The sequence below is a fragment of the Coenobita brevimanus genome, chromosome 41, assembly GCF_032717465.1.
Source record: "Coenobita brevimanus isolate Jiangsu-jjx chromosome 41, ASM3271746v2, whole genome shotgun sequence".
NCBI lineage: Eukaryota > Metazoa > Arthropoda > Malacostraca > Decapoda > Coenobitidae > Coenobita > Coenobita brevimanus.
This window is the reverse complement of record NC_136994.1, coordinates 15,168,986-15,183,542: the sequence shown is the minus strand read 5'-3', so window position 1 is coordinate 15,183,542 and position 14,557 is coordinate 15,168,986. Positions and strand designations below refer to the sequence as shown.

The 14,557-nt window shown below is 38.9% G+C and overlaps 1 protein-coding gene across 1 annotated transcript in view; it reads right to left on the bottom strand.

Annotated features, from left to right (window-relative positions):
- Positions 1 to 14,557, bottom strand: part of Itpr (Inositol 1,4,5,-trisphosphate receptor) — a 365,063-nt gene that overhangs the window by 55,119 nt on the left and 295,387 nt on the right. Inside the window, exons 36-37 of the mRNA XM_080270492.1 lie at positions 9,718 to 9,911; positions 9,335 to 9,443 (exon numbers count right to left, since the gene is read on the bottom strand). Coding sequence (XP_080126618.1) covers positions 9,335 to 9,443; positions 9,718 to 9,911 — 303 coding nt within the window. The remainder of the gene's footprint in view (positions 1 to 9,334; positions 9,444 to 9,717; positions 9,912 to 14,557) is intronic.

Genomic DNA, 14,557 nt, shown 5'->3' with positions numbered 1-14,557 from the left:
TATTTTTTTACCCTTCATCCAAGAGCCAAAATATATGCAACATTTAAAAGCTGATTCACTTAGTCCCTTCAGTATCATGTCAGACTTATTAATTTTTTTCTTTCTGGTCATGATTTTACTCACCACAAAAGGTATTTCAAATAGTGCAGGAGCTAGAAACTTCCTCCATTACTGCCTATAAAAAGACTCCCTTCATCTTGATAAAATCCTCTAGTAGTACCACTAATGAGATTCATAAGGCATATTAATACTGAAAGGGCTAAGCCAGTATTTCGCCTGCACACATCTATGACATGAACAGTTTGGGTCCACAACAACATCCAACATATTAAGTGTGGAGTGCCAGTACAGCAATTAAAGGGATAAATAACTGGCTTTTTCACATCAACATCTATAAAGCACAAAATACATAATCTATGAAGTTTAATACAGTATCAAAGGTTTACTGCAACCAGTATATTTATATCAACTCAGTGAGAGAAGATATGAGCGTAAGTAAAGTACCTGTGTAAATAACATGAATACCAAGGTATGGAGTATATCAAGGCTTGTCCAGTACAGTAATTTTAGTCACTAAAGTCATGGCGCATGACTCTGAGGTTGTTATTATCATGCCCTGGCAACCTACCATTCAAAAGTGCATCTGATTTCGTGTATAATATGAGACACATGTGATTCGTGTATAATATGTTCGTGGATAATAATATTCGTGTATAATATATTCGTACATAATGATATGATTCGTGTATAATATGACATGAAATCGGACGCACTTTTGACCGGTATGTTGCCAGGGTACGATAATGACAACCTCAGAGTCGTGCGCCGCGACAATAGTATTCTGTTACATTTGGTGTTTATAAAACATGTAATCTATATGCCATGGCAAATAGAGTGCTTGCTACTGAGTGCGATGCTAAGCACTTGCTTTCCACCCAAGGGCCACTGGCTTATGCAATGAAGGGCATCCAGTTACACAATATTACATGCTCCAACAAAATCCTCAAAACAGGCGCAAAGCTTTAGCCCCTCAAAATGGGACTGCATAGTGTAAAACTGCATCATCACTTTGGAAACTTTCAAGCTTACAAGGCAAATAAAAAAGTTCACCTAATCTAATCTACTGGGCATTATCTCACAGACCCTAAGTATGGTATTAAAAAAAAAAAAAAAAAAAAAAAAAAAAAAAAAAAAAAACCTATGTGGCTTACATACAGCATCCAACACTTCCCAACATAAAGAGCTACACTCCTGCATTGGCCCTTAAATATCTAAACCAATAAAAAAAAACAATGGGCACTCCATGTGCTTCATTCTTTGAGCATATACCAGTGAGAGCAAGAAAATTCTAGCATGTTTCCATAATTTTCTGGAAGACGTAATCAACATCACATAATTTGCTCTTTTTACTATATAAATGGTACGTGTTAGTGCTAAGTAAGGAACATCTGTATCCTACCTGAGGTTGTATGAAACAGAAAACACGGTGTATCAGGAAAGAAATGAACATTACAAGATACTGACTGCAAAAGGTTAGAGAAAACATGAACACATATAAAGCAGAACAAGAGGTGAGAAAACTACTCCAACATTTCAGCTTTACCTCAGGTTGCTAAAGACAGGACGAGACAAAGAAGAGGCGAGGAACAGCTGTACCAGAAGAGACAAGATGATGCCTGAGAAACAATACACCAACACCATACCACACAGCCTCTGATCCCCTAGAGTTTGTGGAATATCAAACACAACACCTCTTGTTATTGCTATATGCACAAAAGTCAAAGCATGAAGGGGAAGGCATTTCTCCAATTTTCTATTACATTTTCTGAAGCATATGATGAAGACAGTACATCTCTGGCTTCTATAAATCACAGATGACAGTACTCTGTAATGTAGGAACTAGCCAATAACATCTACAAACCATGAGCATTCTGTAAATGTCAGTCAAAATTTGCAGGCTTGCCTACACCTTCACAATGTAAGTGTTAAGCATATAGTCATTAATCTGAGGGGTCTAATCAGTATGAAAGAGCTATAAGACATAACAATGCAATTCTTTAATGAGAAATCTCCATATGAGTGCTCTATCAACTAAAATGACAAGTGTTCATTCTCTTAACCTTTGGGACTCAACCAAATGAACAGTACAAACGACAGCAACTGGTTTTAAGAGCAGACAGACATAGAACAAGAAAGCATCAGACATGAAACGGAATATATTTAATGGTGGAACCCATGCCTTTTAAGTACAAAGTATACACTTAGTTTAAGAGACAGTTATAATTCAGCATGGGAGAGACTAGACAGTAGATGATGTACACCACAAGAGCATGACATCTGCTCCGAAATGATGAACCACAATACTTGGAACACAAACAACACAAAAGTTAAACACAGACCATAATTAAAGAATACAGGATACAACTATGACAAACATGGATTAAGTAAGATAACTTTTGAAGATAACTTTAAAATAAAATATGCTGAAAAACTCATACCACTAAATAAACTACAAGAAATGACCAATACAACTAAACATATTGTTCTCAGGAAAAAAAGCTGAGGTGGTAAACATACAAACCAAATCCATAACAAAACATACATTATAACAAACAAAGTTTAATTTTTCTGAACTGTAGGTAGTTGGACTATAGGTATATAAAACAAAACCAAAGGAACAGAACAACAACCAAACGTTAATAGAAAAGAAGCATTTAAAAGCAGCAATAAAGCTTCAGCATCAGGGCAACACTAAGTCACCAATAAACCCAGCATCGGCTGTGCTCAGGACAAACTTTTTACGTGTACTGTACAGTACATCATCATCCTAATCCAGTGTTCCATTAAAAAGAATTTCAATGTTGAAAGGATTAAGAAGTCAAAAGGGAAAAGTCTAAAAGTAGGAGAAGTTATAAACAGGGCACCCAATGAAATGGGCCATACATACACTGATTCAACAGTCAAAATTTGGAAATCACTACACATCCTTGACTTACTAATATAAACTGCCACAACTGTCTACTTTAAGTGACAAGCTTTTTACATGTAAAGGTTCACCCACAGCCAATATAACAATCAATATTAACTGTTCTAAAAATCACTGAGAAAGTTACAGAAAACAAGAAATTTACCAATACATGTACAGCAAACTCTGAACAAAATTATGAAAACAATGTATAATACACAATACAATATATCTTTACTCTGACTTTATGTAACTGATGACCAATTAAAGTTACTGTGTCAATGTCATGTTCAATATCAACCTTTAATGAACTTTTTAAGTTTTTACTTCAGCAAAAATTTAACTATTTTATTTACATGAAGGATGCATCTCACCCTCAGAGAGCTGATAGCTGCACAAATTAATATGGCAGCAGACACAGCTAACTGCAGAAAGGAAAGTAAGGTGTTGTTATAAGCTTAACATCACAGTTATAGAAGGGGCACATGAAAAAACATTTCTGGTCCCAACACAGCTCACTCCACTTAACTTTCAGTAAAACACAGAACAGTATTTGGCTCTGGTGAAGGAGGAAGACTGTGCCACAACAGTGTACGGTAGTATTAAATTATATAAACACCATAAAACACTAAGACATTAAAGGTGTTGCAAAAATGTAGTTACACTGATATGCAAGCAAAAAATTATTATAAAAAGGATAAATTTAACAATATCAAAATATCACAATAGACTGGTCAAGCACTGATGAGTATTTAACAGGGAGTGACGGATTCAGTCCTGTGTGAATCAATCGCTCACAAACACACAGTAAAAACTTTGTCCTGCCACGCCCCCCACCAGCCAGCCTTACCCGCTCCAGTTCTTCCTTCTCAAAGCTTGACTCTCCCTACGAATGCAGAAGTTACAGTTGATGTGCGGCGCCAAGGTGTGTCAAAAACAAAAATCATGGTGGAGTAGAAATAAGTGAGTGCTTGTCTAAAGTTAGGATGCTGTGATGATGTTACAGTTTACATGGATGTATCAGCAAGCAAGAAAATTAATAGACCACTACAGGTATGGGAAAAAAAAAAAAAAAAAAAAAAAAAAGTTATGTGATCAAACCAACAAATTTGTGTACGGCAACATTATGTACATAACCAAACATATATATACATGTGCTTAGTTTTCTCATTCAAATGCTGTTTCATTTTTCAACATACTGTATTCATTTTCTAGTCCAGGCTCGAGCAGCATGGGAAGCCATAATTAGGTGAACAAGGCTGATGCATGCAAAGTATGTCTGAGTCTTTATAAATGAACGATGATCACAGTATATCTCTCTGCTGAAAATTTCCCTTGGATGCAAATGCTCTGAAAACTTACAAAGAGCTTTAACTTCCCCACCATACAGTGTGCTCAATCCAGTTCATCACTCTGCATGTAGCGTGAGGAGATTTAGAGCAATGGTGTAGGTTGTTAATGACAAGTACATCATGAAAGAGAAGTTTCACACACAATTTTCTTCCATTATCAAATGAGCTATTAACCTACTTACAACATAATGGTAGGTGATGGGTGTACCATATCCTTTTGTCACTAACAGTATCACATGGTTGAATAAAAGTGATCTGTACAATACTGCAAAATCTAAATTATTCTATCACCCTCCACTTGTCAAACATACTGTTGGCTTCATCACTTTAATCTTCAACTGATTTCAGTTCTTCCCTCTCAATCTTTCTGCTTGCCTCCTAATCACCACGAATATTGAGACAATGTTATTATCAGAATGCAGTGATTACAGTTGCTGTGTGCTGGAGGCTTGTTGTACTTTATACGATGAGAAAATAATTGCTCTACTGGTCTCCACATGCTGGAGGCTGTGGCCCCCCATATGATATGGAAAATGTTATTGATTGGCACGCTCAACTCTCATATACCAACAGCTCGCATTACAATCAAACTGGGTACTGATTAACTCATGGTATTTGCACCTTTTTCTTATTTCATTACATTTCATACACATACACAAACCTCTTCCCCAGACCCATGGTCATAACACTGATACAAGCCCACTAAGGCTTGATCAAGATACTCCCAGTATACCATGAATTAACTCACACTAAAATCACTTTTAGCAAACTGTAATCAGAAAATGGTTCTTCCCCGGTACCTAAATAGCCATAAACAAAAAAAGGAGGCTTCCTAGATCCTAATTTAATTCCATAAGACTACTTTTATGACAAACTAGGAATACATGGATAGTATTCCTTCTCTCCATTCACCAAAACATTAATTAATTTTTAACTGTAAATATGACTCAGACTGCCCATTTATATCAGGTGTGCAAGCCAGTCATTATAACACAGCTCATACCTAAATACATACTGTAATGGTCAACATGATGTTCACCCCAGGATATGAACTTGCAAAGACCGTTTTCACATTTTCATAAATGCATATCTCCCATGAAATGTCAGAACTCCTGCATTATGATGACATCTATTATATGGTATTTAATTCATATAACCATCGCCAGTTTATTCAGCTTGAAATGGACTTCCTATAGTGATGGCATTGACAAAATTTTTTTCTAACCCCTTCCCAATAACAGGTCTCTGCTGAAATTACTTGAACGTAGCACAAACAGAATACAAAGGACGTCACCATGCTGAAGGTGTTAAACATTATCTAAAATTGTTTGAAGTGCAAGAAAGTGATAAACTGTGCCATTTCTAAACTGTGACCCTCTCAAACTAATACAGCAGTAATAATAATGATGGGATTTTTTTTTTTTTTTTTTTTTTTTTTTTTGCTAGGAAGAAGGAACCAAAGGCCACGAGCCCGCAAACTGTTCCTTCCAAGAGAAAAACAAGACGCAAGAGACAGCCAAATTCAAGATTCAATCATTTTGAGATGCCTGGACACACTGCATTGGAAAGGCTGGAGATCATAGCTAGCAGGAAATACAGACAGAGGGAGACAGTTCCAGAGTTGACCTGTTGCATAAATGAAGGACTAGGAGTAACGGTTTACTCTTGCATTAGAGGGCCAGTAGTAGTATTAACCACAACACCACCACGATCTGTTAGTTTCTTTAACCTTTCATGGCTAGGATTCTCCTGGATGAACAAGATCATGTGATGTTAGCCAAGATAAAATTCATCCATCCATCACCTAATCCTACGTTGCCCCATGAGGAGTGTAGGAGCCCGGGGCTAGGAAAGTTGGTCATGGCATTTAAGATGAGAGTGACCAGCCTCACTCATCCCTGAGTGGCATTACGGGAGCAATAAACCCCAACCATCCCTTGGATATAAACCTTCACTGGCTCAATCCAACTGGAGCACCTTTATTACCCACTAAATCACCAGGAGCCAAAATTTGGTTATATGGTTACCATCCAGCATAGTAAATGGTTTCCTGGTGTAGAGGAAACCATTTGGCTTGTCATGGCAATTTTTAATTCTTTGTCTGCCACAATTTCTCTCTGCTGAACAAGTTAACTGGGTGCTAGCAAAAATAAATTTCCTTGGTGTACCAGCAGGAGAAAGGGCCATTCAATGCATATGATACAGCTTTGTCTGCTAGAATTTCTTGCACGTGAACAGAATCTGCCATATTGTACTCTCTACCTTAACTTTTTTATTTGATTTTTGCCCTTTTGCACTTTATTTCACACAGCTCAAAGCCAGAATAAGACAATGCAACAGCTCTACAGCCCTTCCACAGCACTTCTTGACTAGCATCATAAACCATTATTAAGTGTACTGTTACAATTCAGCATTCATTTAAGATGGAAAGGTATCAATTTAAGTCTAAGTTAAAGTTAAAAAAAGCATTGTGCTGAACCCACCACCAGCAACATGATTAAAGCTCAAACTATACAGAAGCATGTTTATTTATTTAAAGTATGATGTCACAAAGAAACTTGCATCACCTACAAAGCATGACCATCCAAAGTCTGTGGTAAGAAGCATTATTGACAGATGATAATATGTGTAAGATGTGCTAATATTAATGACCAAATAATAACACTGTACTAAGAAATGTTAAATGGTATCTCTCTAATATTACCAAGCATATTTAAAAAAAATAATAATAATCCCAAACTGCCATTGTCTGACATTCCTATTGTGAAAGATAAAGGACTATAATAAATACTTACAGTACGGTAAGGAAAAAAAAAAATGCACGTTACCCAGAGTTATGGCAAATATTTACAGGGAGAAACTGGGGAAATAAACGGCATTTCCAAAATCAATCCTGAGAAAAAAATGCACAAGCAAAAATGCAATCCAGTTAAACAGCTTCTTATTCCCATCAATTCCAGGCTGCAATTTTTAGGTTGTTCTTGGTGCTACAGGATGACTTTATCATGCTTTAAGGAGACCTCTTGTAACAAGAGTAGTACTAGGTGCAACCCATGTTCTGAATCTGAGTTCAGTGCACTGTAGACCAAAATTAATCTGCTTTTGAAGTCCACCAGCCTCCTTTCAGGGGACAGCCAGGAAACTGAAAAACACTGTGTAACTGGGCAGCTCCACCACCCAGTTCATTAATGCCATCACAGGCAGCTCCAGCACCAGACCTCTTGTAGTCAAGGGATTAATCGAAGCTATCCCTAACCCCTCAAACTCGGCTGAATAAATTCATCTGAAGGCAGCATGAATAAACTGGAGATGATGTCACCAAATGGAAGGACTTAACTGTTCAGCAAGCTAGTAAAGACAGCATAAAGATTTCCATGATTACTACCTTTGGTTTGGTGTGGTCACTTGATATTTTATTTCTCCTTGATATTATTCAGTGTATGAGAGAATTTTTCAAAGTGATGGGTTGGTTAGATACTGCCCTCTGTAAACCCTTCAATAGTACTCTTTTTTAATGTGGTAGATTACATATAACCTTCAGTTAGCCCTTCAGTGAGAGACTATTTGAATGCAATGGGCTAGATGAGGCCTTCAGTACAACATTCAGTAAAAGAAGTCTTTCTTAAGTGAATACATTCATCTGGGGACAGCAAGAATAAGGTAAAGATGTTACCAGATGGAAGAGGTTAACAATAAGTTCTACTAAATACTTACCACTTCAACCTGAGAACATTTTTTGTTTTTTTCTTAATTCTGGTTATCTCCCAACTGCTGTTGTTGTTGCTTAAACCAACTCAGTCTGGCCAAGCAGAACCTTCATCCTTAGGTAAGCAATTACTGTGGGGCCATCCTACAGATGCAGTACAGTACATACACTGGGTATGGACCTGGCGCCCCCCTTGTGGTTGACAGCAACTCACCAGGGTCCTTCCCACAATGAGTTGCAGGAAAATATGTGGAGGTTTCGCTCCTAGATGGATGCCATAGTTGCTCCACCCAGGGTACACAGTGCCACTATATGCAAGCTCCTCATTGGCACTATCTTTCAATCAGCTTGAGATATACTTTTCACACTATAGGGGTTAGATATCACCTTCTTTACCAGTAAGAGTCTTTCCTAGGCAGAATGAAATTGTCTGGCAGCAGCAAAAATAACTACAAAAAGATGTCAGCATACCGTAAAGGCTAAACACTTCACTGCAGACATTTTTAACTATACCACCATCAGATGATTTTATCAACTATAGTACGGAAGGAATCAGGTTTTATTTAATCCCTGCAGTTTAAAAAGTCTCATTAAGCTAAATGCCTGTACTGGTAAAATCATCAGGAGATACCAAGAACAAAATAAAAATAAGGTACTTGTGTTCAAGCTGTTAGCTATCAATAGTTTGTCTACCTCAACTTGGTGGAAAGTTTGTCCCTTTGTAGCTTTATTTCCCATACCTTAGTGGCAAAATAAGATGATCTAGGAATCTATATCCTTCTCATTGCACTTTTTGCCACTAGCATCATATTCTATCATAATCTCTTGTTAAAGATTAGCATTCAAGGCCGAGTTAAAGTGGATATACTGTAGTATACCACACTACCACCAACACCACCTATGCCTCAACCAAGTAAAACCATGGTCCTTCCCCTCTATAATATAGAGGGTAGGAGAGTCACCTGTACCTACCTTTTCACATTACACTGACTCACTGATTGTACCACAAGTATTTATTTGCAGTGTGCTTCTTGTACCCTGTCAAAGATCCTTAATCCCTTTCAGCTCAAATGATGGCCAAGTGTAGTCAGACTGGATGGCTGAGCTGATTTGCAACCATGAAGACTCATTCCTCCTTCACAATTAAGGCTCACTGAATTTCATGCAACCACAACTTAGCATTCAAGCTAAAGGAATGGCCCAGTTCCATCAGATGAAAACAAATTGACTTTATCTACCAGACTACCACCTACATCCCTCCCAAGTAAAACCACTTCCTTGTCCTCCATACACTGTGCCACCAGTACCTACCTTCTCCCCATACTCCGAGTCAGTGATCATGTCCTTCAGAGTCTTCAGGACCTGGATACACAGCTTCTCATCCTTCTCTTCGAGCAGCTTCTCACAGTGTCGGATCAATCTGGGGGTGATTCGTGTGACAGGTCAGCATGAAGGGAGATGATGATGATAATGGCAGTGGTGGTGGTCAGTATCATGAAGACAACAATGACAATGATGATGATCGCAATAATGACACTGACGATGATGATGACCACGACAGCAACAACGATGATGATAATGATGGAAATTCACTTCCTGTGCACCTTAAGATAAATTCTCTCTCTCTCTCTCTCTCTCTCTCTCTCAACCACTGTACAGAGTAAGAAAATAACAGGAAAAAATTATCAGCCCACCTGGATATGAAGCCACCATTCTTGCACTTAATACTGGCTTCACTATCTGGCCGGAAGAGCCTGTGAGGCTGGTAAAGGATGTCAACCAAAACAGACAATTCAGCAGCCACCAGCGGCCGTAGCTCAGCCTCCAGCACGGACACCACTGAGTTGAAGTCTTGCTCAATTACCAGGTGGTCCATTCGTCCAGAGAGCTGAATATGGGAGGATCAATTTTGGGAGTGTGTGAAGGGATGGAGGGAGAGAAAGTACGTACTGTATGTGGGAGGGGGGGAAGGGAAGGAAGGGAGGAGGGGAAGGACGGGTGGGAAAGGGAAGGAAGGGAGGAGGGGAAAGAGGGGTGGGAAAGGGATGGAAAGATAATGGGAAGTATGAGGGGAAGGATAAGGGGAAGATACAGTAATGGGATTAGGGGAGTATGGGAGGGGAGGGGAGAGTTTCAAATGATGAGAGGATGAGTGTGTGAGGAAGGTGAGTGAGAGAAAGAGAGTATGGGGAGATGGAGAATGATGAGTGTGTAGGGAAGGGAGAGAGAGAATATAAGAGAATAAAAGGCATTAAACATGGCAGGATTGAGATCATATTCTCACTGGTTTAGGAGGCCCCTTAGCATCTCCTCAGCAATATATATACTGCATATATTTTCCCTGATTTAATGGGTTAAGAGTGAAAAGAATAACCAGTGATGGCTTGATGGTGAAATGGATATCTTACTGATGGTGTGACAGTGAACAGTTCTTCATTATGAAACTGAAAAGAGTAACTGATAATTATGCTAAAAAGACGTAACTTGTTGATGGTTTCCAGTCAGAATATTTGGTACTTAAGAAAGACAGATGGCCAGAAAGAATATAGTTGGGCAATAACTCATCTCTTGAGATAATACAGTGGATTGCTGATTAACTGACTTGTAGTAATTAAGCTCTTCAATTGTGCCGACAAATGACAGCTTTATGTGATTGCATCAACAACTGTGAAATCCCTCAGCTGCTGCCCTATCTCCCAAGAGGAGGGTGGTGATCGATGGGAAAAGGGCAGCTTCAGCCTGTAGTCTACCAGGTTCATGTCCTGATGAGCCTGAGGTCACAACAACAACAATTACTCCTTCCACATGATGTTGCTTACATTTCTCTTGTTGCTGCGGGATTGTTTTACTAAGCTACTGTAGGGTGTTTCATCAGTATATAGTAGAAATATGAAAATTGTGGTCGCAATTCATATTGATCGGTTCCTTATTCCATTTGGGTAGAAAAAGCCCCACCAATTTTTTAGCGATTACCATTTATTTAAGGGTCGCGCTTGTTAGCATATTTTTACCGGAACAGAGAAACAGTGACAAAAAGTGGAATTTTAATAGTGCTGTTTATGCAATAGCGACAATCTCAACGTGGACTCCAATGGAGTTAGGTAAACTCTTGAGCCACTCCCTCCTTTGTCCTCCAAACCATTTTTCTGTCATTGTGCATGATTTTTCACAAGAACTGTTTCTGCTCTTCATCCCTGCATTGTGCCCTGAGCCTCTGGATTATTGTAATTTCTCGTTCTCGAGCATCATTTATAACTTCCAAATTTTTTACCATGTTGTTGAGGTCTGGGGTGTAGATGGCTTTAGGGACATCCTGCTGAACTCCAATCTCAGCAGCCAGCCACTCTAGCATTTTTTTCGTTCGGCTGGTCACAAATTTGTTCAGGGTGTCAGTGGCAGAAATGAGGAAGATTTTTTCCCACCAACCTCTTCAGACACTTCCTGGCTTGTTGGCGAAGGTTTTCCAGCACCCTCTGCCTGGTCTCCAGTTCAAGTTTCTCGTCAAAGAAGCCCAAGGAGACGGCCTCCTTGCTGAGATACCACAGGTGATGTCGAAGAGTTTTCTTTGCCAATGAAGCCACCACCTGGTCCAGGTAGTTGAGGGGGTCCTTGAGAAAGTCCAGATTGTTCTTTTGGGCCCTGCTTGGTATGACAGCAGATGGTGTTCTCAACACCATGTACTGTTCATGCAGTTGCTTAATCTGCTTCTTCAGGTTGGCCTCCGTTTTCACAAGGAGGTTGGCCCACTGCCAACCTTCCACCAGTTTCTCCTAAACCACTTTTGCCGCATTCGAAACTGGTGCCTTCTGGTCCTTGTGATGTCATATAAAAACAAGCAAAATGCCTTGTTTGGAAGGATGGCAGGCCGAAAAAAAATCTGGGAACTGGTCCATCTTGACAAGCCACACACCATGAGAAAAGACCTCAAATGACCTGTAGATAAGGTCAATATTGGTGTTATCAGGCAACTGAAAAATGCAATCAGCCAACAGTAAATATCTGATATCCAAATTGATATCCAGGTTAACTAGATTTAAGTGCAATAAGACTGGCAAAATATTAAACAACTGTAATAACACCGCACACACCAAGCAAGAACCCACACGTAAAGCACTTTCCACGATACCAACTCACCAGCAACTCACACTGAGACACTGAACATCGCCTGAGGCACAGAAACAACACTCGTCCACTGCCCAACTTCAGGATGGCGGGAGGGAAGCCTTGTCAAATTCCTAAGTCACGATCAGCAGAGATAACCAAAAACCATATCAAATGTGGCAAATAAGTGTGACCTCAATATACATTTCAATTTTCAAGAGATTTTGCACGGATCATTTTGGGGGAGAAGGATCACAGCCACGAGCGACGTGAAAAAACTTTAGAATATTTCCAAATATGCAACACTCTAAGCTACAATGTTCAAACTGGAGGGCTTAGATATACCCTCCATTAACCCTATCACAATGAGAAGGATCTCCTAAATTAAATTATAACTATCACATAGTTGCAAGAATGAACAAAAAAAAAAAAAAAGGCATCACAGTAAATGCAATGATACGTCAGAGATAGTATAGGAAAATGTATTAACTAAAGATTATCAAATTAATGATCAAACAAAATTCCCCTTTCTTTGTCCCCAAGTAGGTGGGTATGCTAATGACATAACAGAACAACAAGCATACTAGAACCATGTTACATAACTGAACCAAAAATGGCTGATCACAAAGCCAATGGTGACTTATCTACATTACCTTCCTGTAGCCCTCAAGAGGTGTAACTTATCTTTACACTAATCTAATTCATGGTAAATCAATGAATAATACACCCTAACTAAAGTCAGAACTAAACACTTCTAAAAAGTAACAATCACATTTTCTACAATAACAGCAATATCAAAAGATTCGCTATCAACACAACTACAGAGATTTGTAAAATTTTCCATAGAAAACTGCTGCAGAGGCAAGTAAAAACCTGTTCACTCACTCATGGACATTCTAACATACTTGGCACATAAACACTGCTAATGCATTCCATATCTGAACATGGAGTGTGCACAGAATGACTTCTAGAGCAAGAGAGTGCTTGGAAAGGTATGAGAAGACCATAAACTCTCTAAGAGTGTGTTATCAAAGACTGGAGTGTGCACAGAGTGATTTCTAGAGCACTGTGCTTGTACAGAGTGTCTGAGAGGAGCACAGGGTGAGGTATCAATATATCTATTGTATAAACATGGAGGTTAATGGGATTACCGGGAGCAGTGGTGAGGAAAAAAGTGGTCCTTAACTGGGAGGTCAGAGTCAAAATCACATGTTTACCTATATTTTAACACAACATTCATAAATTCTACATTTGCATGTGAGTCTCAGGCCCAAATTTATGACAATATTGAGTTCCAACTGCAAAATATATGATTTTCTAAAATAAAAATGTACTGTATTATTGACTGATTCAAATGGTTCACTTTATGCATGAACTGAGTATTACTCAAGGATAAATGAAAACTAAAATGCATTTGACAATCACTAAAATGAAGCAAAATGTTTGTGGTTAAGTAAAAACAAATGGAACACGAGGATGAGGGGCATGAATGGATACTTACAAGTGAAAGATTAGAATGATAATGCCTTAGATCAGGCAGTTAACAGGGTTATATTATAATACTTACTTATTACTTAACTGAAGAGAAAAAACTGCATACATTTTAATTATATAAAGTTGGGGAACAAAACAGAGTACCACAAAAAAGTACAGGACAGCGCAGAGGGTATTCCGTGAAAAACTTTTATATTTCAGAACTGTGCATCAGGATTTATATACATACACCAGTGTGAGTTTAGAAGGGTACCTTATGCAGAAAAGTACTGAAAATGGAGAGAAGAGCATAACAAGCAAAACATCATAAATATTCACCATAAAAAGTTGGAAGAGAGTGTGCGAGCCCTACAGTAAAAAGAATACTGTACACCACGGATCAACAACAACAGTCACAGAAGCCTACTGCAGCATACTGTTGCCTAGAACAGTGAATGTAAGTGTAAGCTACAGTGATAAAAGTATTAAACTCTTTGCTGTGAATACATCAGTTGTATTTTACTGAGGTAACCTCCATGTGATTTTATTTCAAGTTCGGAGTGACTTTTCAAATGGCAGGGAGTTAGATATGACCTTCATTAACCCCTTAACCGCGGGGCGTCACTTTCGTGACGCTTGGGAGCAAGGGATCATACCGCGGGGCGTCGCTTTTGTGATTCTGTGTTATTTTGAATTCACCCGGGCTTCCAAGTGGGGGCTTGTATCATCTATCGGTACTGCCAATGTCCAACACTAGTCAGCACTCCTAATCTCATCTGTACTCCCATCCATTGTTGACAATTTAGCCATTTCTCCCCGTTCTTGACTCCCCTCCCTACCCCCCCTCCATTATCCTATCCTCTCGCCTGCCTGGCCGTGCTACGCTAAGTAAATCTTCCCTGGAATTTTTCACTGATTTCATCCATTGAAATAAGCCCTATGTCCTATTCTTATACCAAA